The sequence below is a fragment of the Podarcis liolepis genome (assembly GCF_965112155.1).
Source record: "Podarcis liolepis genome assembly, chromosome: 2".
NCBI lineage: Eukaryota > Metazoa > Chordata > Lepidosauria > Squamata > Lacertidae > Podarcis > Podarcis liolepis.
The window spans coordinates 82,260,638-82,287,842 of record NC_139555.1 but is presented as its reverse complement, the minus strand read 5'-3'; the positions used below and the strand labels follow the sequence as shown (position 1 = coordinate 82,287,842).

General features: G+C 40.7%; 1 protein-coding gene across 13 annotated transcripts in view; it reads left to right on the top strand.

The window, feature by feature from the left end:
• Positions 1 to 27,205, top strand: part of ERC2 (ELKS/RAB6-interacting/CAST family member 2) — a 510,602-nt gene that overhangs the window by 280,089 nt on the left and 203,308 nt on the right. For all 13 annotated transcript variants that reach the window (XM_083489222.1, XM_083489221.1, XM_083489224.1 and 10 more), the window contains one exon: positions 14,379 to 14,539. In XM_083489222.1, the coding sequence (XP_083345348.1) occupies positions 14,379 to 14,539 (161 nt within the window). The remainder of the gene's footprint in view (positions 1 to 14,378; positions 14,540 to 27,205) is intronic.

Sequence of the window (27,205 nt, the reverse complement as noted above, 5' to 3'; positions counted from 1 at the left end):
AGATTGATTATATTCTCTGCAGCCAAAGATGGAGAAGCTCTATACAGTCAGCAAAAACAAGACCTGGAGCGGACTGTGGCTCAGATCATCAGCTTCTTATAGCAAAATTCAAGCTTAAACTGAAGAAAGTAGGAAAAACCACTGGGCTGGTAACATACAATCTAAGTCAAATCCCTTATGAATACACAGTGGAAGTGAGGAACAGGTTTAAGGATTTAGATTTGGTGGACAGAGTGCCTGAAGAACTATGGATGGAGGCTCACAACATTATACAGGAGGCAGCAACGAAAACCATCCCAATGAAAAGGAAATGCAAGAAAGCAAAGTGGCTGTCCAACGAGGCCTTACAAATAGCAGAGGAGAGAAGGCAAGCAAAATGTGAGGGAAATAGTGAAAGATACAGGAAATTGAATGCAGATTTCCAAAAAATAGCAAGGAGAGACAAGAAGGCCTTCTTAAACGAGCAATGCAAAGAAATAGAGGAAAACAACAGAATGGGAAGAACCAGAGATCTGTTCAAGAAAATTGGACATATGAAAGGGACATTTCGTACAAAGATTACCATAATAAACGACAAAAGTGGTAAGGACCTAACAGAAGCAGAAGACATCAAGAAGAGGTGGCAAGAATACACAGAGGAATTATACCACACCCCAGGTAGTGTGGTTGCTGACCTTGAGCCAGACATCCTGGAGAGTGAAGTCAAATGGGCCTTAGAAAGCACTGTAAATAACAAGGCCAGTGGAAGTGATGGTATTCCAGCTGAACTACTTTAAATTTTAAAAGATAATGCTGTTAAGGTGCTACACTCAATATGCCAGCAAGTTTGGAAAACTCAGCAGTGGCCAGAGGATTGGAGAAGATCAGTCTACATCCCAATCCCAAAGAAGGGCAGTGCCAAAGAATGCTCCAACTACCGCACAATTGCACTCATTTCACACGCTAGCAAGGTTATGCTTAAAATTCTACAAGGAAGGCTCAAGCAGTATGTGGACCAAGAACTCCCAGAAGTGCAAGCTGGATTTAGAAGAGGCAGAGGAACCAGAAACCAAATTGCAAACATGTGCTGGATTATGGAGAAAGCTAGAGAGTTCCAGAAAGACATCTACTTCTGCTTCATTGACTATGCAAAAGCCTTTGACTGTGTCAACCACAGCAAACTATGGCAAATTCTTAAAGAAATAGGAGTGCCTGATCACCTCATCTGTCTCCTGAGAAGTCTCTATGTGGGACAAGAAGCTACAGTTAGAACTGGATATGGAACAACTGATTGGTTCAAAATTGGGAAAGGAGTACGGCAAGGCTGTATATTGTCTCCCTGCTTATTTAACTTATATGCAGAATTCATCATGCGAAAGGCTGGGCTGGATGAATCCCAAGCCGGAATTAAGATTGCCGGAAGAAATATCAACAACCTCAGATATGCAGATGACACAACCTTGATGGCAGAAAGTGAGGAGGAATTAAAGAACCTTTTAATGAGGGTGAAAGAGGAGAGCACAAAATATGGTCTGAAGCTCAACATCAAAAAAACGAAGATCATGGCCACTGCGCCCATCACCTCCTGGCAAATAGAAGGGGAAGAAATGGAGGCAGTGAGAGATTTTACTTTCTTGGGCTCCATGATCACTGCAGATGGTGACAGCAGTCACAAAATTAAAAGACGCCTGCTCCTTGGGAGAAAGGCGATGGCAAACCTAGACAGCATCTTAAAAAGCAGAGACATCACCTTGCCAACAAAGGTCCGTATAGTTAAAGCCATGGTTTTCCCAGTAGTGATGTATGGAAGTGAGAGCTGGACCATAAAGAAGGCTGATCGCCGAAGAATTGATGCTTTTGAATTATGGTGCTGGAGGAGACTCTTGAGAGTCCCATGGACTGCAAGAAGATCAAACGCATCCATTCTTAAGGAAATTAGCCCTGAGTGCTTACTGGAAGGACAGATCGTGAAGCTGAGGCTCCAATACTTTGGCCACCTCATGAGAAGAGAAGACTCCCTGGAAAAGACCCTGATGTTGGGAAAGATGGAGGGCACAAGGAGAAGGGGACGACAGAGGACGAGATGGTTGGACAGTGTTCTCGAAGCTACAAACATGAGTCTGACCAAACTGCGGGAGACAGTGGAAGACAGAAGTGCCTGGCGTGCTCTGGTCCATGGGGTCACGAGGAGTCAGACACGACTAAACAAACAACAACAACAACAATTACTTTATCTATTCAGTAAAACAGGAAGGGGCATGTGAGACTTCTGTAATAAATGAACAAGCATCATGCTACTGCTTAATAGCCACAGGGGATCTGCAACCTTGACGATCACATTGATTTCTTTGTGCACACAATATTTAGATACATAATAAGCTCTCTTACAGTATATGAGTTGTAATATAAAAATCCAAGCTTTTATTAGCATAGCTCAGTTATGCTTATTTTAAAATTGCAGTTATTGTATGTGGGGCTTAAAGCTGTGCAAGCTACTCTATTGTCCTTAGTGCTTTCATTCTCACAGTGATCCTTTCTGATAAGCACAATTATATCCATTCTACAAATGAGGAACTGGGTCTGAGAATGAATTTGGTCATTAATGTCTTTGCTGAGCCTACCTGAGGGCTAATAATTAACACCATTTATTGTTGTTTCTGCTTCGTCAAGGTACAGATTATGACACATCTTTTCAATCATTTGTCCTCCCTTAGGCTATGGTCCTCTGTGCACTTGAGTGGGAATAAATCATATTTACTTCAGTTTGGCTTTAACTTAATAACCATGGTTATGCATGTGGATAATTGTATCGCCTTCTTTCCTAAACATTATTAGGTGCTATATGTTTTATTCAGGAGAATACCAATAGTTTAAAAATTCCTGGGACAGGATTTTGTGGTGGTTGTTTTTTTTTAAAAAAGAAATCTTCTTTCAATTGTTTTTAAAATTGTCACTGGCTTTAAAAGTGTTGGAATGCCCTCTGTTGTGGGAAAAAAATGTTTTGCATTGTTTGGACATGCTTGCCATAAATTTCTTATTATGCCATTGTCCTATAAAACCTCCCACTGACAATGTCTGGATGAGAAAATTAGTGTAAAGTGGCTCTCTGCCCTTTTCCATCATTGAGTCAGCAGCATTTCGTTCTATTTCTCACCTTCTTTCCCTAGTCGGGTCTCGTGGATGGAAGCCTCAGTATTGGGTCCAACAACCTGGACTTTTTAGAAGTTTGGTTGACTTGGAACCTGAGGAGAAGGCTTATCCTTCAGCTCCCATATTTGTCTACCTCACTGGGGGGATATAGGTAAGGTGCTCACGCCATTTGTGCCTCCTCTATGAGAAACAGAATCATTACTTGATCAGACCAAAGCCCTCTCTAGTCCAGCATTCTGTTCCCAGAGCGCCTACCAGATGTCTCCGCAGAGCCTTAAGTAGGATGTGAGAACAATAGCACTCTCCATGCTTATCTGTCTCTCCCCTCCCCGCCCAAACTGGTATTCAGACACATGCTGCTTCTGATCCCGAAGGTACTGTATTTTTCCGTGTATAAGACTAGGTTATTCTCTTGAAAAATTAAGTTTAAAAATTGGGGTCGTCTTATACATGAGGGCAATTTCCCCCATTTTCCTACTTTGGAGTCCCAAAAAGACAGAAAAATACAGTAATATGTAGTGCTCACGATTGCTAACCGTTGATAGGCTTATTTTTCCTATGCATTTATCTAATCCTCTTACAAAACTGTCCTTGTTGGTAGTCATCAGTACATCTTGTGGGAGCAAATTCAACATGCCCTCAGTACTGGCACTAGAGAGAGCAGAAAACTGTTGGAAGCAAAGGCTTGAAAGCAGGTCTATTACTCAGTTCTTAGTTGATTAAACACAGGAATTTTAGTTGGTCAGCCAGATTTGCATATGTGTTTGGTTTTCGTAAATTTTTGTTTGAAAAATAATATATATATTTTTAAAACTGCTGCCCAACTTAGTTGAGACAATGTTGTGGCTGATTAAAAGTTCTTTTAAAAATTGATCAGAGCTATTTGCTACTTAAAAGTAAAGCATATGAATACAGAGAGAGAGAGAGAGAGGGGGGGGCACACTTGATAGTTCAATAATGTGTATAGAAAGAAAGAAAATATATTTATGGGGAAATGGAAGATTGGTGAAATAAAAAATACGGGTATCAAAGTAGGAAATGCCAAGAACAGGAACTAGAGCAATAATAAAACCATTGAATTAAATATTACTTTTGGTAAGTAGACTGAAGACATAGTAAAGTTTACTGTTATGGGAACTCATGGAAATAGTGCTTTGTGCACACAGCCTGATGTGTATTGAAACAATATATAAAGAGGGGAAATAGTAATATTTCCACCCTCAAGGAACAGTTTCTCTTTGACTTATCAGTTGACTTAAGCATCTGTCATGTAACTCTTGTGCTTTGCAGAAGATTTCAGGGCATGTCTTTGGGTGCACAGCCAATCCATGCAAGTCACTGGAAAGACCTCTGGAACTTCAGTTTGGTTTCTTCGTGTAAATTGTCACTACAGCTGCAACATACCACTGCAGTTATATATTGAAGGGGAAGGTTGATAATGGCAGACAGGCAGGTTGCCTTTCAGCTGCCTTTTTTTTTTTTTTACACAAAGGAATGTCTAAGAAGCTTCTAAAGAAAGAAACTACTTGAGTAATACAATTTATCATTATCTGTAGGAACAAACTTGATGGTTCTGTGCTGACTGGTAGGACAATGGAATGGAATTGCCTGTAGACAATGTAGGGGTTTATCAACTTTCTGTACATTCAGGGAATCTCAAGATATGCAGGAAAAAAATTAGAAATATAATTATAATAACTGTTACCACTCCTCTCCTGTTGAGGGCTGTGCCTGCAGAAAGGACCAGAATATTTGGAATGGTTTTGAAGCCTGACTAAGAAGTGTGAAGGTTTCTTCCCATGGGGAACAACAAAGCAAAAAAAGGAACTCTTCACCAAAATCATGAAAAGGAATGTTCTGCCAAGGGGCAGAGATTATTTTTTGATTTGGACAAAGCAACAAAGCACACCAGGTCTGTTCTTCAATACATAGATTTTATTTATAGGATGAGGAAATAAAAAGCAAATCAAAGAAAGACAGCTTATGTCCTTTCAGTTACTGGGAACCCCCTGAGAACAGCAATTGATGTGTGAAGTTTCAAGAGATGGACTTTCCCTACCATTTTATGTCTTAATCTCATCAACCATACTGCATTTCACTAAATTATTCTTGAACCACAGGTTGTTTTAGTAATTACACTGCAGTGTTGGTTCCACAACACTTTTGATCCTGTTTATATCCTTGGACAGATTAAGTGTGCAGTGGCAAGCAACCAGTATAGATAACTGTGCAGCCATCCCAGATACTTCCTAAACAGGTGGATGGCCTTGAGACGTCATCAAGGACTTTCTAGAGATGAATAACAGATGTTTGAGACAGCAAACAAAATGAAACAGAAAGCAACAGAAGAAAAATCATGTCTGACTACTAAGAGGTGAAGGTAAACTGGTCATAGAAGGAGGGAGTGCATCACACCACACTAACTCCTCAATATCACAACGATCCTCCACATACTTTCAACACAAAGAAATTGGAATAAACCTGAACTTCAAACCTCAAAGACCATGGTGTGGATAAAATGGGTTTTGCATCTTGGAGCAAGCAACAGCTTTGAGGGTGGTTTTCTTTAGGGAAATGGCATGTGAGAAAGGGTTAAAGCTCCTTTCATCATGGTCCCAACCTAGAACAAAGACACCCCAGTGCTTTTAAAAACAATAACATAAAATGCATTTCTCATCATATCTAATTCAGCCTTCTGACTTGCATATCTGGTATAACATTTAGCTTAGCATCATGAATTGGTAAAGACAGTGCACAGTTACAGGGGGATAGTTCTCCTGGAGCAATCAACTAAAACAGCAAAATACAACAAAGTTTTTAAAAAATCAAAGGGGAGGGATGAGCCCTTATTTCAGTGCGTCACTCTCAGCTGTCCTAGTTTTCATTTGGAAATGGGTATCATTTCTGTTTCTTGGTCTGCTCAAAATTGGTCTTGAAAGCTTCTTCCAGAACCTTCCGGAATCAGCCTTGATCTGATTGTTTCTGGCCCAGTCAGTCCAGTCGAAACTTGAACATATCCAGGCAGAAATGCCTCTGATGTTTTCTGCCATATCTTGATGAACAATGCTTAATGAATTACTGAAGAGTCTCTGTAAGATTTTCTTTGAAGGTGATTCCTATGGAGTTTTATGTCAGCGAAAGAGAAGATATTTTTGTGTCCTTCGTTTGTGAATGTGCAGATGTGATCCTGAGGGTTTTACGCATGTAACAAGAAATTGGAGAAATTGGATATTTGAGAATGGAAATTGGTGGTCTTCCAAGCAATATGGGATCTAAAAGTGCTAAATCCTTTAATAAATAAACCCTGATTCAGACTGGAATGTCTTGGCTTGATCTTAAAGGTGATATTATATAGGCCTTCTAACAGTCGACTGGCCTTAAAGATAATTATCTGTACATTCCAGCCTTGCTTCTGCCATCAGCAGTGCCTGGGATCTCAGTGAAATAAATGTTATTTCCCTTACAAGTATATTATATTTAGACTAGCCTCACTCCTAATCATTTTGTATAAACTCTGCTCTTTACTGGAAATATTTGAAGAGGAAAACTTTTCCTTAAAAATGCTGTAAATTCTGCTGGGTACAGAAGCATATGTAAGTGTTGTTGTTAAACACTGTCCATGTTTGAGTGACCATTGGAACTCTTTTGTAAGGCACATCACAAAAATGAATTCACACTCCAATTTATATAAATAGTTCTGATCATGCTTGCAGTGAGTGAAAGTTTTCCTACACTTCTGTTTTTAACCTTGGGGACAGAGTACACAAAAAAATTAAACTCGTTTAGAATGTTGATTACAATCCAAATCCTTTGTTAGGTAATATGTGTTCCTGGTGGAATAGAAAAAGCACAGTAATTAAGTGAAGGATCAAATACTCTATTTGATATAAGCAGCTGTATCCAACTAAATTTTACTCAGAGTAGATTCATAAAAATGAATTGAATTAGTTGTGCCCATTAATTTCAGTGGGACTGCTCTGAGTATGAGTAAGATGGGAGACAACCCAGGGACTGTAACCCATGTTCTAGTTGGTTGAAATACTTGGCTGCTTCATTTTATGGGTTTGGATGAATGTATTCACATTTATTGTCAACAGAGCACCCCACAGTTTCAATCAGAATACATTTCCCATTCCACTTGCTACTCCAAGCTGGCAGTATCATCTCCCTTTGACATCTACGTGTTATGGGTAGACTTATTAAGGTAAGACGGGGTGGAGAACCTGAGGCTCAGGGCCAGATATTCCTCTCCAGGGCTGGATCTAGACCAGGGGTCAGCAAACTTTTTCAGCAGGGGGTTGGTCCACTGTCTCTCAGAACTTGTGGGGTGCCGGACTATATTTTGAAAGAAAAAAAAAAAGAACAAATTCCTATGCCCCACAAATAACCCAGAAATGCATTTTAAATAAAAGCACACATTCTACTCATGTAAAAACACGCTGATTCCCAGACCGTCCACGGGCTGGATTTAGAAGGCGATTGGGTCAGATCCAGCCCTCGGGCCTTAGTTTGCCTACCCATGATCTAGACACATCAAAGAAGCATTTCAGTTAAACGTGTTGTAAACTTTGTAAGAGAAATCTGGTTGGCAAAAACAGAACTCCACAGCGCCATTTGGTGTCATAGTGTTATAATTCATATACAACACATATAAAGCACTTTTTCTTTGCCAATGTAGCTGAGTCCCAGTTCTCTATGTCAGGACTTTTCCCAGGCTACATCCTCTCCTCAGCAACATGCCTCACCAGTCCTACTTTTCAGCTCCTTGAGTGCTCTGGCTGAAATGTGTCCTTGAGTTCTGATAATTCCTTTTGCTTGCCTGGATGGTGCATATGAGTTTTTGCAGGAGGAAGCAAGGAGGAACATTGGCCATAATGAACCATAAACACTAGTTGTCTAAGTTTTTATTTAAAAAAAAATTAAAAGAAGAATAAGTCTCTAAAAACAAAAAACAAAAAAAACAAAACAAAAAAAAACCACAACCCCATGAAAGATAACATTCATTAACAAACAAATCCAATACCCAATGCACATCAGGGCAAGAAGTATTAAAATAATAATAATAATAATAATAATAATAATAATAATAATAATAATAATAATTTATACCCCACCCATCTGGCTGGGTTTCCCCAGCCACTCTGGGCGGCTTCCAACCAAATATTAAAAATACAATAAAGCATCAAACATTAAAAACTTCTCTAAACTGTATCCCCCAAAATTGGCCAGGCAGCCAGAGCCCCTTTGCCGAAGGAGGGAAACCAGACAGCCTCAAATGTATCTGATTCAGCCTTTGCCAGCCTCAATGTTAGTTTTTCTAAGAGGGGAAGGTGCCATATGTGTTTCATGCCAGTCCAAAGTGGTCTTCCAACCCCTAGCCACAGTCATCCTTGCAGCAACCATGTGTTTCAATCTGGGGTCCAGCAAAACCAGAGGTAGTGATTTAGGCAGCACGTGTGAGCTGGATCACTCAGAGGGCAAAGCCATCACATGGGCCCTATCCCTTGTTTTAGTGGTAAGTAGAAACATGTATGGATGCCAGGCACACCTGTGGAGGGATAGCAGGTCTTCCCTGGCCACAACACCTTTATGTTACCAGATCTAGCAGGAATGTTTGCTTTTTTTTGAAATACTTACTTGTCCCCTGGAAAAATCCTGGCAGGTGGGTGAGTCTGCTTTACAAAAGTAAAATGGATAGTTGTTGCTCCACCTATTTTTACTACTGAACTAACATGGTACACACTAACATGGTACACAGGAGGTTATCTGGAAGGTAATGCGATCCTTTTCTGAAATCATTTCTATTTGATTTTACAAATGCAAATTAGTTACAATGCCAAATACATATCCATAAAAAGAGATTTCTCTGAATCTCGCAACTTTCCCCCCTCCCCTCCATGGGTCCTATTGTCAACATTTCCAACTGCATATTATTTCATAGTCAAAATTTGGATCTATCCACATTGTCCATAATATTTGTTACATTACAAGTGGGATTAAAATCCTGCTAATGTTTTCATCTGCTTACAGTCGTCTCCTAAATAAATTATAAACTTTTCCCATTCTTTAATTTCTTGACTTCTTGGACTCTGCGTTTCCTGGTCAGTTTTGCCATTTTGGCATAGTCTAACAGCTTAGTTTGCCAGTCCTCTCTGGCAGGAACTCTTTCTTCCTTCCCTCTCTGGGCTAGTAGCATCCGTGCTGCTGCTGTCATATACAGAAAAAGTCTTTTCTGTTCCTTTGGGGTGTTGGTACCTATAATTCCTAATAGAAAGGCTTCTGGTTTTATAACAACAACAAAAACCCAAAACCAAAAGTTATTTTAAACATTTTTTTCAATTCATTATATATCATTTCCCAGAAAGCCTTTATTACCCATAATGTGATCCTTGATCCGAAAATGTTCCCCACTCCTGAAGTAAGGCAAAACCTGCAATAAAGTAGCCTAAGAGGGCAAGCTCGTTTGCATGAATCTCATATGTTTGCTTGTCTGAATGAACCTACTTATGATAGAAGCAGCATAACTCTCCTGTCTGAGTATAGGAGGAAGCAGTGATTACGGTAGTTAGCTAGTTCTCCCTTCTCCTGAGCACCTGTTACACTTGCAGTCCTAATAATTCAGGCACAGTCTGTGGCTCCACTAAGTGCAAATCTACAGATAGCTCACACATTGGACACAGTAGATCAATTTAAATTACAAAGGTTTAAATTCTTGATTTGAATCATTCTTTAAATAACCAAAAAATCGAAGGAGCCGATTTAAATCGTTGATCTGAAATAGCTTTCCAACATTCTAATTCGTGTATTTCCAGAACACTGAGATTTCTATAACAACTAGAACACATCTGTTTTAGTAAACAGAATTTTTAGACAACCCAGTAGGAGCATAATCTAAAACTTTCGGCTGGAGATTAGGCTCATATTAGTCTGAAAGGGCTGGCCCAGAAACCAGCATATTTTACCAAAATACTTGACCTCAAAAGTTACTTGTATTTGCCTCTGGTTCATTCCTGTACATAGACAAAAAAAAGAGCTCTAGCTCAATATGTTTGGCAGAGGGTCTGCATTTATTACATACAGATATAAATTGAAAGCAGGGACAATTAATATAACTGATTTTTAAAACAAAACAAAAAATGCGGAACTCTTTTATTTTTATTTACTTGAAATAGTATACTCCAACAAACCCTGCAGTTTTACATGTGGGCAGATAATCGCCTGAAAATACATCCCAAAATACCGCCCCCTTTGAGAAGTCTTTTTTTACACCCATTGGCAAAAAAGTGTAAAATTATTCACAAGTGAACAGGTGTTGGGGAAGAGGGGAGCATGTCCCTAATTTGCAAGCAGGTTGATAGTCCCTCATCCTGATTCAGCTGCATGTAGGTTATTAGCTGGGTCAGGTCAGGGATTTGGATAGGGCTTGCATTTGGATGCTAGTCTGAATGATTTTTCAATGGAAAGTAATGCATCTAGCTGTGTATCCAAGCACGTCATCCATCCACAATGTATTAGCTTCAAGAGGTTTCCCATTTGGATGTCTCTGAAATGCACATTGACTGTTAGCTAACATCCACTTCAAATCTATTAAGAATGAAGTTCCAGTTTTCTTAGCACCTTGAATATAACTTGCAATGGCTTATGTTTTAGGATCATACCTTGATCATTGTATGCCTAGAAAAATACTATTTGGATGAATTTAGTAATTTTTTGTACATACATGACAAACATTTGAGCAATATACTGTAAGTATGAAAGTTAGAAAGGAAATCAGCCCTGAGTGCTCACTGGAAGGACAGATCCTGAAGCTGAGGCTCCAATACTTGGGCCACCTCATGAGAAGAGAAGGCTCCATGGAAAAGACCCTGATGTTGGGAAAGATTGAGGGCACAAGGAGAAGGGGACGACGAGGATGAGATGGTTGGACTGTGTTCTCGAAGCTACCAGCATGAGTTTGAGCAAACTGCAGGAGGCAGTGGAAGACAGGAGTGCCTGGCGTGCTCTGGTCCATGAAGAGTCGGACATGACTAAATGACGAATGACTAAACAACAACAACATGAAAGTTAGTGTGATGGCCTGGGATTCGGACTTGGATGCTGAACCTGAGGGATCCCAGCCTGCACAGGATTCCCCGCCTCCAGAACCAGCTGAGCTGGGGCTGGGGCATGAGCCTGAAGGGTCCTCACCTGTGCTGGATCCTCAGGTGCAGGCATCAACTGAGTCTGCTCTGGCTCCTGAGGTGATGGAGGAACCATTGCCTACAGGTGCTCCACTCTCAGCCCCGTCAGAGGAAGCTAAGGTTGCCTCTGGGTCTGGTAACCCTCCAGCCTCTCCTGAGCTGCAGATGCTCAGGGCAGAGAGGTGGAGGGAACTAAGTTCCCACAGGAGGAGTGCTCACCTCCAGGCCAGGAGAGGCGAGTCACCAGAGGATCGGGGCCACCCTATGCCTCGGGGCAGATAAAAGCCGGCCAGCCCCAGTCCCAAGTTGCGAGAGCAACATTGTTGGTTGCTAGTTTCTGCCTGAACCCTGCCCTGCTTTCCTGCCTTAGCTCCTGACCCACCTTGGCTCCCTGCTTGCAAGCCTGTTCCTGACTTCACCCAGCTCCCTGCCCTGCACTCAGCTTCAGCTACTACAGACTGCCTCCTCGTTGCACCTTTGACCACGGTCCGGACTTGGACCTTGCCTCTTGGGTAACCCACAGGACCAGCACAGTTAGAATCATTTCCAGAGGTGTTAATGTTTGGCCTGCCATTGAATTAAAAAGTTTAAGCAATAATGGAGACTAGTATTTTAATAGTTTATTTTACATGTTGCAGATTTGCCTACTTTAAAAATATGTGTTTATTCCTTTTGATCCATGGAGGTAGGGTTATTTGAATTAGAAACTTGGAAACCTATTTCAAATCAGTGATTTAAATATAAAAAAATGATCCCTCAAGACTTTCTGAGCATTTGTCAGTAATGCTCAACGGGTGCAATTTGGCTTTCGGAACAGCTTCTTGCTTGTCCAGTGCTATAGAGAATGTAAAATGAGAGTCTGCACATGTACAGAGTGTGCTCTGAGTTTGTCTTCGTTTTTCTTTGTCCAGTGTCTGGACAATAAACAGACAGTTCAGACAGCGCTAAGCAAGCACCACCAAAGGATAATTTTTAAGGCTCCCAGGAACGGTGAGCAAAGGAAAGATGATTAATTTGTGAGGGCACATTAATTATGCACTCTTTCCCCTTGCCCCACGTAACCCAAATAATATCGAGCACCACTTGCTGATAATGAGTAACAGTATGCAGCTACCTCTTTCTGATATTCTGAAGAAAAATAACAATGTTATTCCATATATATTGGCATTTTAGTGAGGAAAATGGATGCAAAATGTAATAATACTGTACCAAATTGTTCAGAACAGTTTGTACAGATTATGCCTTGGGATTCATGCATTAGCATATAACCTCTGCTCTGCCACATTGTGTGTATGAATAAAGTGAAGCATTTTCTTGTATTTATCCATCTGCAGGACTGGTACAGCTGCAGGTTGAGTCCTATTCAGTCATCATTAATGAGCATTAGCAAATGCTTTCAGTATTTAGTTTTTGGTAGATTTGTCAGATAGAAACAAACGAGACAACCTCATAACAAAAGTGCTGTTAAGAATGAATAGGATGGATGTTGAATTGCAGACTATCTTACTTTGCAAATAACATGGCTAGCACTCTTTTTTTGCTAGCTTACTGATACAATGCCATTTTTATTCTAAATTAATCGACTCATGGTATCTCATGTTAATAATGAAATCTAAATGCATTATTTTACAAGTATATTTTAATAAGTCTAAAAGTGTGAACACTACAACATCAGGCACAAAGTGTTTTTCTTCCTATGAAGAGTGAGTCTTGCGACACCCACCATTCACTTCTGTTGCTTCACAGAAACTAATGGGATAAGCATCCCTGATTTCTATATATCACAATTAATGCAAGTGGTAAAGTTGCCTTCTGGAGTATAGTGTTGCAAGTGTGCTAGGAATCTATTTTTGGCAAGAAAACTCCCACTTTGCCCTCTCTCCCTTAAACTGACCTGCTGGATGAAATAGTAGATGTGTGTATGATTCTAGGCATACCTTCCCCTAAGATCAACATTTGTACACACTTTAGTCACCTTTTATACGTAGTGCTATTGACATTAACCAGAGAGGCCAGCCTGACAGCACTGTACTTTAACACCAGCTAAAGAGTTGTTCTGCTCTACTTGCACAGTTTATCTAAAGAGATTCGGGGGGGGGGGGAATGGTTTTTGCTGTGTGTTTTTTTAAAATCACAAGCCTAATTGTTTTCCATCAAAGAGAATTCTCTTCTAGGCAAACTATCCTGTAAGGTAGCAGGATTATCTTGAAGGTCAAAATTGACATAACTATGAAAGCAGGGTATAATGACTAATCCTTCTGCTATCAAAGTGGGTCTCCCATGTTGAGCTGCACTGAAAGGGAAAATGAACGGCAGGACGCTGGAAGGTCCTTTATACTGGAGATTGGTACCACAGAAGTGTGCAGGAATATTGTCATTTTTAAGTATGCCCCATCAGTCTCCTATTAACCCATTGGAATTGAGAGATGTGTGCATGGTATGCTGTCAGCTGGGGCTGGCTCTGCCTGTTTGCTTGCCTTCAACTTGGGGCATGGAGTGAGCAGGAGGGAACGAAACTTGGAGAATATGGCTGTTAGCTTCTTATTCTCAGAGGTTGCTTAGCCTCAGCCAACAAAAACCACTGGAGCTCCTGGACAGAGGCCCCCCCCCCCATCTGTACCTCTTGGCCTGCGCTCCAGTAGCATGACTGTTGGCTTATCCCTCTTACCTACAGACTCCATGGATCCCCTAGGCAAGAGGAAAGTGTGCTGCATGGCAGTTAAAGTGGTAGACTAGGTACTGGGAGACCAAGGTTCAAATCCAGCCATGAAGCTCCCTGGGTAATCTTGGACCCAGTTGCTGTCTCTCAGCCAAAGCTGCCTCACAGGGCTGTTGTGAGGGTAAAAAGGGTAGAGCAATTCCTTGTTCCTTGGAGAAAAGGTGGAATATAACTGAAATAATAAATAAAAAAGTAAAATTGTCAGTAGTGTGGTAGCCATAAAATTTTCTGAATTATCTTATTATGTAAAAGCCTGCTTATTTGACAAGAGAAGGGGAATCCAAGCTTAGAGTTAACTGTTTATTTACACATTACCATTGTGACCACTTTATTCATATGCCTTTTTTTAGTTAGAAGAACTAAGGAATGCCCTGGATAAGACCAGACAAGAACTGGATGCTACCAAAGCACGGCTTGCCTCAACGCAACAGTCTCTGGGTGAGAAAGAAGCACATCTAGCCAATTTAAGAATAGAACGGAGAAAACAGTTAGAAGAGATACTGGAAATGAAGTAAGTACACATATATTTTGATTTTAATAGGGTTCAAGGGAACATGATTTTATTTTCCCTTTCTGCTCTATGGATACACTTTGTTTCGTGTGCATCCTAGAACAAGGGGTGCTTTGGGTTGTGTGATTTCACTGCATTGGGATGTGTAATAATAAGTGCTGAATCACTCGGCTCAGAATTTTTCACAACTTTGGGGGCTGGGGCAAAACATCCTCGTCACCACTTGAAGTCTGGGTTAATCTTTTGCTGTGGGTAACTTTGAAGAACTTAAACTGGAGGCTGTGTTAAGGACACGGTGGCTGAGGCTCCCCCCCCCCCAAAAAAAAGCTTTCCTCGGCTTTAAGCAGTGAGGCAGCTGCCCTCGTCAGCCTGGCAATGTTCCCTTTGTCATTTGTGGCAGAATACCCCACCTATGACAGCTTTCCCCCACCTTCATATGGACACAGAGGACAGGCAAGAAGAGAAGAGGCTTTCAAATTTGTGCTAACAGTAGCATCCTTCCTTTGAATTACAAAGGAATTCAAAATGGATGTCAAATCTCATCTAGGGCAGGCAGCTAAGTGTGTGTGTGTGTGTGTGTGTGTGTGTGTGTGTGTGTGTGTCTGTGTGTGTGTGTGTAAATATAACTCAAAGCCTCAGCCACCTCATCTTTAAGATAGGCCCAACCCAACCAAGAGTTCTTCAGTTTTGCCCATGTTTCCTGCCCCTCTGCTACTTAGGCCTATTCAGCACAGCCTTAGCTATAATGATAAATATTAATCATAGCTACAAGCTTTAAAAACACAGTACCCCCGGGTTTTAAATCTTACTCATCCAAAACATCTGGGTATCACAACAGTTCCATATGAGCAACAAGGTTTATTTGCATTTCTGTTAGTCCTAACTTTAGTCACAAAGGGGTCAACACTTTGTTAATGAATCTTTGGCAGCAGTATAAGGAGAAGGGCCCTGCTGGATCAGGCCAGTGGCCCAACGAGTTCAGCATCCTGTTCTTACTGTGGCCAACCAGATCCCCATGGGTATATTCCCTGGTATGTCTACTGAGCCTAGTGAGCATCTCTGGGACTACTCTCCTTCCCTGTAGTCTTTGAAAAGAGATGTTTTGTCATTAAATAAACAACAAAGCTTTCTTTTGAGCAATTAAGCTTTTAAAATGGAAATGGTCCATTAAGTTCGCTAGAAGTTAGAAATGATGTGACATATGAATTTTAACTTAAGAAACAGTTCTTGCATTTCTGAAAGAACACAGGCCACTCATTAGATTTCCTTCTGTGTGACAGCATTATCACTAAAGGTGGAATAACTTGTTTTAAATATTAGTACGAAAGAGGTGGACTACTATGCCATAGGAACTAGGTTGCAAAAGATGTGGGTTATGTCAAAGAAGATTTTTGATAGCTGACAGCGCTGAGCTTTAGTGTATTATGTCTGGGTGAATATCATGTTCCTTAGGAATACTAAAACTGTTTTAATCTGTGCAACAGGACAAGGATGATAAAGTCACTTATTATTTATTCTTTTACTAGTGCATTTTCCATAGGAGGGTGTAATGAGATGGGAGGAAAATCAGTTTTAAACAGATGTTGCCAAGATTACAAAGCAGAATTGGTGAAAAGCTATAAGCATTCCACACTATCACTATACTTGTTCTTAAGAAACTAAAAAAAGAACAGAAGGCTATAATTAAATTGAACTTCCTCCCCACCATAAAGATAAGTATACGTAATTATAGTACATTAAATTTGCAGCACAATCTTTGAAATTGATGGCCTCTGTAAGAATGTGCCCAATGTGGGCACATCTATAGCAAGGAATGCACAAAAATTAAGCAGACAATATTTTGAACGTGCATTGAAAATATACATGCCATTTAAAATGCTTCATCTTTCTGTAACTGCCGTGTTCAGCAAATCTTATCTAAATCCGCATTTGCCTCTCATGGATGTGAATTCTTTAGGAAACATCTTTAAGAATATATATAATAGGTGTTATCTCCACAAACGATTTGGAAAAGTGTATACAAATGAAAGCATTGTAGGGTTTAATACAGTAGATTACACATTTCCTCATCAGCTTATTCACATGCTGCTTTTCCATGGTACATCTTGCACAAAGCAGGTTACAAGATCAGAAGGATTTACTGTGTGATACAATATTTGTTCCCTGGAGTTCCTCAGGTTAGGTTTGTTTTCTCCCTGAACTTTGCTTATTATACTTTCCAAAGGTGTGCTAACTGGTACGTGATACCCTACCATTATAACCTGGGCTGGGCTGCTGTTATAATCCCTTGCTATACCCATCCAAACCACTTGCTTAAGATTCACCAGCAGGGCAAGATCCACCAGCAGGTATCCAGTTCCTACACAAGCTGCTGCCCTCAAGTGCCAGCTTTCCCAAGGCTTCTGCACACTGTGAGGAAAGAGACCAGTGAATCATTCACCCAAGGCTTTTGGAGAAGAATCCACCTGTCACAGGGGTCTGAAGTTTGCCTGATGAAGCTGAGGAGCAGCAGCAGTGCAGCAAAGCCCTCCAAGTATCACTTCATAGGAAACCTCATTGATGAACTTGTTTCTTTAAAGGGCAATGTGTGCTGTATTGATGTGCAGACAACCTCTTCTGGATAATTAAAAAAAAGCACCTCCCTCTGGTAGCAATAATAGCAGCAGCTGGAAGGAGTGGATGGTGAAGGTGCTTCAGATGATAATGAAAACTTTTTTTTTTTACAACCTCTCCTTTACATAGGTTGTAAAGAGTGCACCAAATACTTGCTTTCAGATGAAGAATGGTGGTAGATTTGGGGATAAGATATGTACAGCATTGTACTTAGCATGAATATAATTTATGCTAATAGGGATCAGTGATGGCCACCAATTTTGATGGCTATAAAGGAGGATTCGACAGATCCCTGGAGGATAAGGCTGTCCATGCTTACTAACCATGATGGCTATGTTCTACCCAGTGGCTTTGCAACGGGGAGCGGGGGCGGGGGGCAGTTCTTCTCGGACGCCATGTCTGAGGGGTGACAAGAAGGCACCCTGCCGGGGCTCGCGGAGGTGTGAGCAGTCATTGCGCCACTGCAGCCACATGTGGAGGATCCTCTGTTTGCAGCTGCAGCCACGAGCAGAGGATCCTGGCGCCAGCAAGAACCGCTATGTACAGCGCATGTGTGGCGTCGCACGCATGTGCTGCACATAACAATGCCACACATGCGCTGTACATAGCGATTTGCTGCCGGTGCCGCTTGAGCGCCGTACGGATGGCGGTGGGATCCCTCCATTGCCGCTACAGCCGCACGTAGAGGATCCTCCGTTCGTGGCTGTAGCGGCAATGGCGGGATCCCGGCACAGTCCGTACAGCGCTCGAGTGCTGCCGCCGGCAAACCGCTATGTACAGTGCATGTGCGGCATTGCTACGTACGCCGCATGTGTCATACTTAGCGATGCTGCACATGCGCCCTGCGTAGCGACACCCCGCCCCGGGTGTCACAACGCCTTTGTTCGCCCCTGGTTCTTCCTCTACTGTTGGAGGCAGTATGCATCTGGAAACCAGTAGGAAAGTGCTGTTCAGTTGGTCACTGTGAGAACAGGGTGCTGGACTAGCTCAAGCACTGGCCTGAGCCAGCAGGCCCTTCTTATGCTCTTAGATTAAAGCTGAATATATTCTATGACACAAATAATGAATTATTATAATGGTGGAATAGAGTGGTGCTCATTTTTCTGGCTATTTTACAATATTTAGATACCATTTATTAATTTAACTAGTGAGGATAAAGCGTTTTAGATATTTACAATTTTATTATTTCAATAGTGCTGACAGAATATATTTTGTGACTGTTGGCTTATAGTCAAATATGCATTGAATTGTATACTTAAGAGCTTTCATGATGATTTCCTATGCTTATATTATGTTAAAGTTCTGTCTTCTAACCTCCTCTGGCTCACATTGCCACGGCCCATCTTAATTTACTGTGTATAATCAGTTGTCTATCTTTAGACAACTGCGTCAATTGTCATTGCAAATCCTTTTTAAGAGTACAAAATTATTTTAAGAAGTTCAGAATGAAAGAGGGTGGCAACTTAATTCAGCCATGAGTATCTCATTTTACAATTATGTTTAAAAGAAGGAACATTTGCTAGGTAAGCATCCCCCAGAGGATAAACTTTTTGTAGATACCATCTTCTTTTGAGTTTATTATTTGATGCTGTTAGGTAAGCTCTACAGGGAGATTTTTATTGCATACTTTGTTTTCTGTGGAGGTCACACTGACATTAGTGGCAGTTTTGTTTGGAAAGAAATCTGAATTATTTTGAGGGATTCTCCCCTAGTCAAGCATTCTTATAATTACAGTTGTGGACAGATTCACTCATATTCTACTTTTACATATATTCTTTTGTTTCTTTTTGCAATACAACTCCCTTCTTGGACTAGTGAACGACAGATTGCACTACTTCAGTTTGAATGATAGATAATCAATATTAGGGTTAGGCATGGAGGAGGCATCAATATATACATGGAATTTGGTGGTCCCAACCTGACCAAGCTTTGCTCTCACTGAACCATCTCTAGTATGGGATGTGGGTGGAGCTGTGGACAAACACTGGCTCCCTCAGCCTGAAAGCGAGATGAGCACCGCACCCCATAGTTGGCTTTGACTGGACTTATCCATCCAGGGGTCTTTTACCTTTACCTTTAGTATGGAGCAACTTCCTAAAGAAAAAGAAAGTGCAATATATGCATATATATATCTTATATATGCTACAATGGCTGGTAAAATCAATTTCTGCAATGTAAACACAATTGCTGAACTAGTTTATAAAATCTTTCTACACCACATATTTTTTGGGTCAAAAATGCACCATTTCTTATAGACAGACCACACACACACAATTAATGACTTCAAGCACTCCATCAGACAACACATTATCACTATAATTCTCAATGTAGAAGTGCTTAACTGGATGGTGCTGCGTCACTTTGATAGCTTCCCAGCAGGTGGGCTGCTGTTGCTTACTGGGAGCAAAATGGAACGTGGTGGCAAAGTCACTGTGGTACAAACACACCAACAGAAGAAGACTGGCACCACCCCCTGCCACCTTGTCCTTCCCGCTCCTGGTAAGCAGCAGTAACCTACCTGCTAGGAAGCTGGTGTGGCAGCTATGCCCCGTCCATTGAGCCGTTTCCGATTACCAGAGAGGACCAACCTGCCCCACTCTCTTAACCACACTTTCTCTTTGGCTCAAAGTCTGAATTGTGTCTGGAAATGTGAGCTGGCAAGAGATTACTTGCTGTGACTTGTCCTGGGACCTTATGGTGAAATGGAATAAATAATAAGAATGAATTAAGATAAGGTGCATTTCTGATTCCCTCCAACAAAGTCTATTGACCTGGAAAAGAGACTGATGCATATGCTGGCCTGAGAACTCTTGGAAATACTAAGCAAAATCTTCCCCAGTTCCAAATAAAAATCAAATCAAGAGAACATGCCTATGCTTGCTTTTAGGACTGAGATGATAGCTGGTGTGGGCTGGCTGAAATACATAATTTGCTTAAAATTGCTATAATTGCTTAAAAGAGCTATAACTGAATTATACCCAAGACCAGCTCACTCAACTGTCATGATCTAGTGGGCTGTAATGGTCACACAGTCATCCATTACTCACCCAGCAAGAGCAAGGTCAAGCCAATTCTATGAATTTGGGAAATTACACGCACTGTGGATTCTGCTCTAGATCATGGCCAATACCCAAGGATTCTACTTTGTGCTGTGGTCAGTACCTGCTGATTAACCAACAACGCAATGCTGATAAAAATCAATTACAAGTAGCCCAACCCCGTTAAAGTTAGTTAAAGGTAAAGGGACCCCTGACCATTAGGTCCAGTCATGACCGACTCTGGGGTTGCGGCACTCATCTCGCTTTATTGGCCGAGGGAGCCAGCATACAGCTTCCGGGTCATGTGGCCAGCATGACTAAGCCGCTTCTGGCGAACCAGAGCAGCACACGGAAACACCGTTTCTACTTGCACTTTGATGTGCTTTTGAACTGCTAGGTTGGCAGGAGCTGGGACCAAACAACAGGAGCTCACCCTGTCGCGGGGATTTGAACTGCCAACCTTCAGATCGGCAAGTCCTAGGTTCTGTGGTTTAACCCACAGCGCCACCCGCAAGTGGTGGACCTATGCTAGATTGAGACTGGTATTTACCATGATACTACTACTGCAGCTGTGAAAAAAGAACTGAGTAGAAAGGCAGCCACCCCACTCACAGAAGAAGGCATGGAAGAGCTGATTCATGCTTGATAAGAGAAGAAAGAGATCAAGAATATTCTGAATATGTTATGTGCTGGCACAGAGAGATCACAAAAAGGAGTGAACTGCATTCATTTAAAACCCTTGCACTATTTCCACGAGCCTGTCTCTTACTCTTCATATACAAACATCTTATGCAAAACCAAGTCACAAGGCAAAAATTTAATTTCACTCAAGTGAATTGAGTCTCTTTAGCTTGTTTGGCTATTCTGTCTCATAAATCCAAGTATCTAGTATATCCAATAAAATCCCTGGAGAGAACTTCATTCCTGTTACAAAATTGTAATGTAAGTCTGAAACACGCAGCATTTCCTATTTAAAGAAGGGGAAAACGGACCCATTCTATTTTGTAACATCTGCTAAAATCATAATCAGTTTGCTGGCTGAGATTAGCGATGTAGGAGCCTGCAGTTGATCAGCGCTGCCCTAGGTGTCACTGAGGCCTGTGGGAATTAAACTAAGAGGGTTTCAGTAGACAAGGGTATAATTCAGCCAGCCTCCAAAAAGGGAGAGAGAAAGATATCCCTGAAAACAGAAGCTTAACTTTGCTTTCCAGTCATCTACTCCCTCACTGTCGCTTCTGTCTTTTGAACCATTTGTACTCGTATCGTATCAGAGATGGAGCCCCACACATTCCCTTGCTGGCCTCATTTCAATATATATATGATCCTATTTCATCATTTTGATCATTACTATTTCCTCAGTTAATAAAACTTTGCGAAAGCATGTTTCCAATGATCTTAAATAAAGGTAGTTTTTGGCTAAGATCAGCCCTGGCAGAATACCTCTTTTATTTCCTCAGGGTTTTCCATAACACATGCACACACTGGGATTATGCACTGCACAAAACAATTTCAAGTATTTGTTGCAAGATTACAATACGCATTTTACAATAATTTTGTTGGTTAAACATCCGGGCTGTGTATCATGTCGTAGATTAAAACAAAACTTTTATCTGCTCTATAAAACATGCAAAGACTTTCAGCCCTTTGACATGCCATGTGCAATATTCAAGACTTAAATCTTCACCAGCGCAATCCTAATTATGTCTACTCAGAAGTAATGGCTGTCCTGTGTTTATTGCAATTATACCAGCCTTAGGGCCTGCTGCCCATGGTTTCACTGCCCCTGGGCCCGCAATGGCTCAGTTGTGTTTAAGGTGAGGATGCCCTTCTCCCTTTCCTGGAGGTGTATCCTGGATTCAAATCTGTTACCTGCAGCATATAAAACACAAGGTGTTCTTTTGGACTAGGGATCCTCCTGCAGAGCCTGTATTCCTCACGTCCAGAATGGGGGGTGGGGGGAGCTCCATGATGTCCCCATCATTGTGAGTTACTTGATTACCTCTGTGTGTTTGGAGCTTATGGGCATGGCCACAAGCATTGTTCCTGGTTGGTGGACACTATTCCCAGGGGTGTGGGGGTATGTATGTCATTTTATGACATTTCCCCCTCTCCTCCTTTCCCCTCCCAAACATACATTGGATATGGCTGCTCTTCCACTGGTGTAGGGGCAGCTTATCTTCAGTCCTGGCATAATATGAGTATAGGAATGTTCTGACCATCAAGAATAAGACCTTCATTTGAATTCTTCTCATCTTTATGGTGCCAGCAAGTTGGTATCAAAAACGTTAGTTAAGACATGCTGTGTTACAGATCTATTGGGCAGAAACAGGAATTGCAGGAGAATTTCAGCCCAAGTTCCAAGAAGGTCACATTACCATCCTAACTACTTCCTGTGGAAGTCACAGTTGTATCAACATCCTGCTGTTTTGTTTGTATTTAATTTGGCATATGACTCTCTATGCTCTCAGCATGGATTCTACAATTAAATGAAACCACACTGCAGGTTGTAAAAAACCAACCAAGTGTTCCACTTTTTAAAGAGTATGTTTTGTGAACACAGTGAATTTACTGCCTATTTACTGATGATTATTTAAACTCCATTAAAGTTTGCTAATACATATATGATTATTAATAACCTATTATATTCAGTATAAACTTCTTCTAAATATCAATATATTTATCCAAACAATGTCTTCATCTATAAAAAAAATCCATTCATATGCTGCAAGTTCTGTCATGTCTTCAATCCATTGATTAAAGGGAAGCATATTTTTGTCCTTCCAGCTCATCAATTCCAGTCTTTTGGCCCTAGGGCACATAGAACCCATTTGCATTGTCCAGTTGTCAACTTCCATATAATAGGTATATCATTCAAAAGAATATTTTCCTCTGGAAATTTTGATATTTTTCCTACAGTCAAATTTATACAGTTCAACACTTTCTCCCAAAACTAGGACACTGTAAGAACATACTTCTCGAAGAGAAGTTATTCTTATTACATCACCAACAAACAATTGTGTTAGACAGTCCTTTTCTACACAAACATAATGGAATCCAATAGAGTCTAAATATTATTTTCTGGTCTGGTCCAAACACTGTTATTGCAAGATGTTGTAGCTGCAGATATTGCCATCGGGATACATCTGATAGATGATATTTATCTCTTAAAACACTGTATGTATAAAATCATTTTCTTCCAGCCACCCACCCACCCCAGATTTCCGTGGAACAACCTCTTGGTTAGCAATGCCTAATCTGCCCTCCCTGCTTAAAATATCCCTTATGACTTTTAATGAGTTTCAGCTAGCCTATATCCTACATTCCACCATATTAGGGATATTGGAAACCAAGGAAACTTAGGTTTCCTTCCTGGCAGCTCAACATCTAGGGCCTAACAGAGGCTCTGCCACAGATCAGCATGGATGGCTTGAGGCCATTCCATATTCAGAATATTTGATAGGTTCGAACTTGGTAAATTTGCATTTTGAATGCTTCCATTGTGAGTTTCTCATTTAGATTTCATAGTTTCTCATTTAGATTTCATTCCCTGCTCCATGTATTAGACCTTGCTATAACTGAATAACAAGTTTATAATACTGCTCATACCAGTTTTATGTTGTATCTTTTTTATGACACTTTTTATTTTTATATATCACTTAACAGATTTTAAAACATTAAGCATTCTAGAAATGCTTTTAAGTAAACAAATATCACTTGAAAATATCTGTGTAGGTCAAAGTTTCATTCATAGTTGTGCTAAGTTTGCACACCTGTCTTTCCTACTTTTTATATCATGATCTGAGAAGAGCATACTTGAAAATTCAGTAGAATTCGCTTTCACATTAGTGTCCTTAGGGTCCTAGCTCCATGAAGATTTCCATATTCATCCAGCGATATTTTGTTTAGTCTAACTTAACATAAGGTTCTATTGGTGTATAACCTAAAAAATGATTTTAATTAAACAGATTTAGGAAATTCTGACTGTAATGTGGTCATTAAATGAATGGGGGATATCAGAATTTGACAAGCCACTTACATTTTAGGGTAATGTAACCATTACTTCATTAGAGTAATGCAACTTTACACTCTCGACATAAAAGTCTTTACTGAATGTAAACAATGGTTTTGACAAGAGGGCTGCCTGGATTTGGAAATGGCTTGGTGAAATTCATTCTGTTCATATTGATGCTGACTAGTTTTATAAATGTTTACCTTATAATTTGTTGTGATTCAAACCCTGCAGATGCTCTGTCTTCTGGTAAACCTTGCAATTCTCTGAAAAGAGAGTGCAGGATGGGGAGGGGACATGAAGCAGTCCGGCTCTAGGGGGAGGCCCCCTTCCAGACCATATGAATCCACTTACATGTAAATTACTTGTCTATATGAATTAAGGTGAAGGTTATGAAAGAACTGCTTTCCTATGTTTACTGTAGGATTTTTGACAGTCTCTTTCCTCTTTCAAGTAAATTTGGCTTAAGTCCATAGTCAGTACAGTTTTAAGTAAACTCCTCTTTTGTTACGTTAACAAGGTTATAACATCACTGAGGCAGATTGCCAGCTGCATGAACCGAGGCCTAAGAGGGCTGGCTGAGAGGGATAATTAAAACCTTAGGGTGGGAGAGTTTAAACTATCAAGTAAAATTGGATAAAAGGCTAATTGTCCACAGCAACATAATACATATTTCTAAGTACCTGTGAAATGACAATAAATAGCAGTATGCTTTATAATGCTCATTTAAACATCCAGGTTGAAGATACTGTATTTTAAGGCACAAAAATACCCAGTATATGTTTTTTTTTAAGTGCAAGTTTTGTGTGGGGGTTTTTAGATTTATTTATCAGGTAGGTAAAAAGACTTATTTATAAAAATATTAGATGCTCCATTAGAAGAATGTGAGTCAAAGATGTCAGCAAGAATAAAACAGAGCAGGCTAGTCCAGGCTTTGTCAAAGTTTTTCATAACTTAAACATGGGGGGGGGGGCACATACCTTTGTTGACCTTCTAGAAGATGACATACAGCCAGGCAAGATGATGCATTACCACAGAGTTTAGAAGAAGAAGAAAAAAGACCCAGCAGAATGAGTTGTAATGTCAGCTTGTATTGAACTAAATAAATTGTGAAGGCCCATTTGTTATTCATTAGGAGCAGCAGAGCAAGATTACTGTTCTCCCCTTCATATGGTGCTTTTAAACCTTGAGGTCATTTTACACTAATATCTTAGTAGCATGGACAACAATTAATCCCTTTTTAACAGGTTTCACATTTACACACATTTCAGTAGAACTGAATGAATAGTTTAATAACACTGTTTTAGGACCCCATCTTTATATACTTTTCTAGGGTGGCGTTGTATCAGCAGATGAAGTGACTTTCAATATTAAAGTATGCAAAACAGCCTGGTGTGTTCCCACTGACTTATTTTTAAAATGTTCCATTCAGACATCAGCAGATCCAAAGTACTTTTGTGACTGGACCCAGGAGGCGAAACACTAATGAAGGGTTGAACTAGGGTGACATTTTATTTTTAATACTTAGAGGGGAAATGAGAAGAGCTGGAAGCTAACTTAATTTCAACCATGGCAAGCCAAACCCTCCTCTTTCCAAAGTACATGGCAATGCATAGGCCCAAAGCATGGGCCCCACATTACGGTGAATAGGGTGGCCTTCCTACCTGGGCCCTACAATTCCAGGCTGGTGCATCAAATGAGCCTCAAGAACTCATCCCCAAACTTGGCCCTCCAGCTGCTTTGGGACTACAACTCCCATCATCCCTAGCTATCAGGGATGATGGGAATTGTAGTCCCATACTTACCTGGCAGGGGAGACACCTTGATCAGGAATTGTAGTCCCAAAACATCTGGAGTGCCGAGTTTGGGGATGCCTGCTTAAGAACATTTCATATTCAGGATCAGGGCCCACAACCCAGAGCAGCTGCCCTCCAGAAGCCCCCTTCACCTCCAAAGGTGCCTGTGTGCTCACCTGTTACCTTAACTAATCTTAATATTTACCTCGCTGCCACAGGAGTAGGACAAATACCTGTTTAGTCTCACTACCCCCACCTTCTGAAAAACAGTTCCCGACAGCTCAACTGCAGATCACTCAAAAAGAGGTAATCGCTGCTTAAAATAAGTTAATTTTGAGGTTAAACATGAACAGTGTAATATCCCGCTTTAAAGCTTTCAGAGAACATATCAAGTGAATGAATAGCATGAGATGAATGTTCAAATGTTTCAGCTCACATTTCTCTGGGAGATAGTCAAGCAATACAAGGGAGGAGGGAAATTATTATGATACAGTGAACTGTTAAATATCTGAAGAGAGGGTGACTTTTTAGTATCTCTGTAATGCATTTATTTTCTTTGATTGTATCCCGAGTTCTGGAGCAATTGTCAATCTTGCAGCTCAAAATGCCATTTCAAAAATGCAAGCTATCAGTAGGTGGTGAATGGGGGTGGCCAGGGAGCGGGTCAAAAGCTATCAGGCCCAGATAGGTGCAAGCCAAAGTTCTCCCTTTATCCAAGCTGTTGGAAATGTGAGATCTGACTTTGAACTAGATTGTAACTCTAGATGCAGATCTGTTAAGAGGTCAAACAAGCTGACAGATTTCATTGGAGACAAGCTTCTGATTAAATGGAGTTAGCGGTAAGGAGTTGTATTCATGTCACAGTTGGGCAAAGACAGATGTGCAGATGAATAATCAAAATTAACAGCAGACCCCTTAAAGGGCTAACTAATCTGCCAGAAGAGTGTCTGTCTCTTTTCTTCCCACAAGTGTATCAGCTCATAAAATTACAATTGAACATAATAGCAGCAAGAACTTGTAAGCCCCTTCCTCATTAGGGAAACTTCAGAGACACATTTCCTGTGGTACCATATCCTTTCCTGGCCTTGCTGGCCAGCATTTTGGGATGTACTAGTCGACAAAAGTTCATAGGAGGCAATTGGCAACCTGCTTTATTCTCTGCTCATTTTAATGACTTTGTGAAATGATTAATCAGGTTGAATTTCCGCAT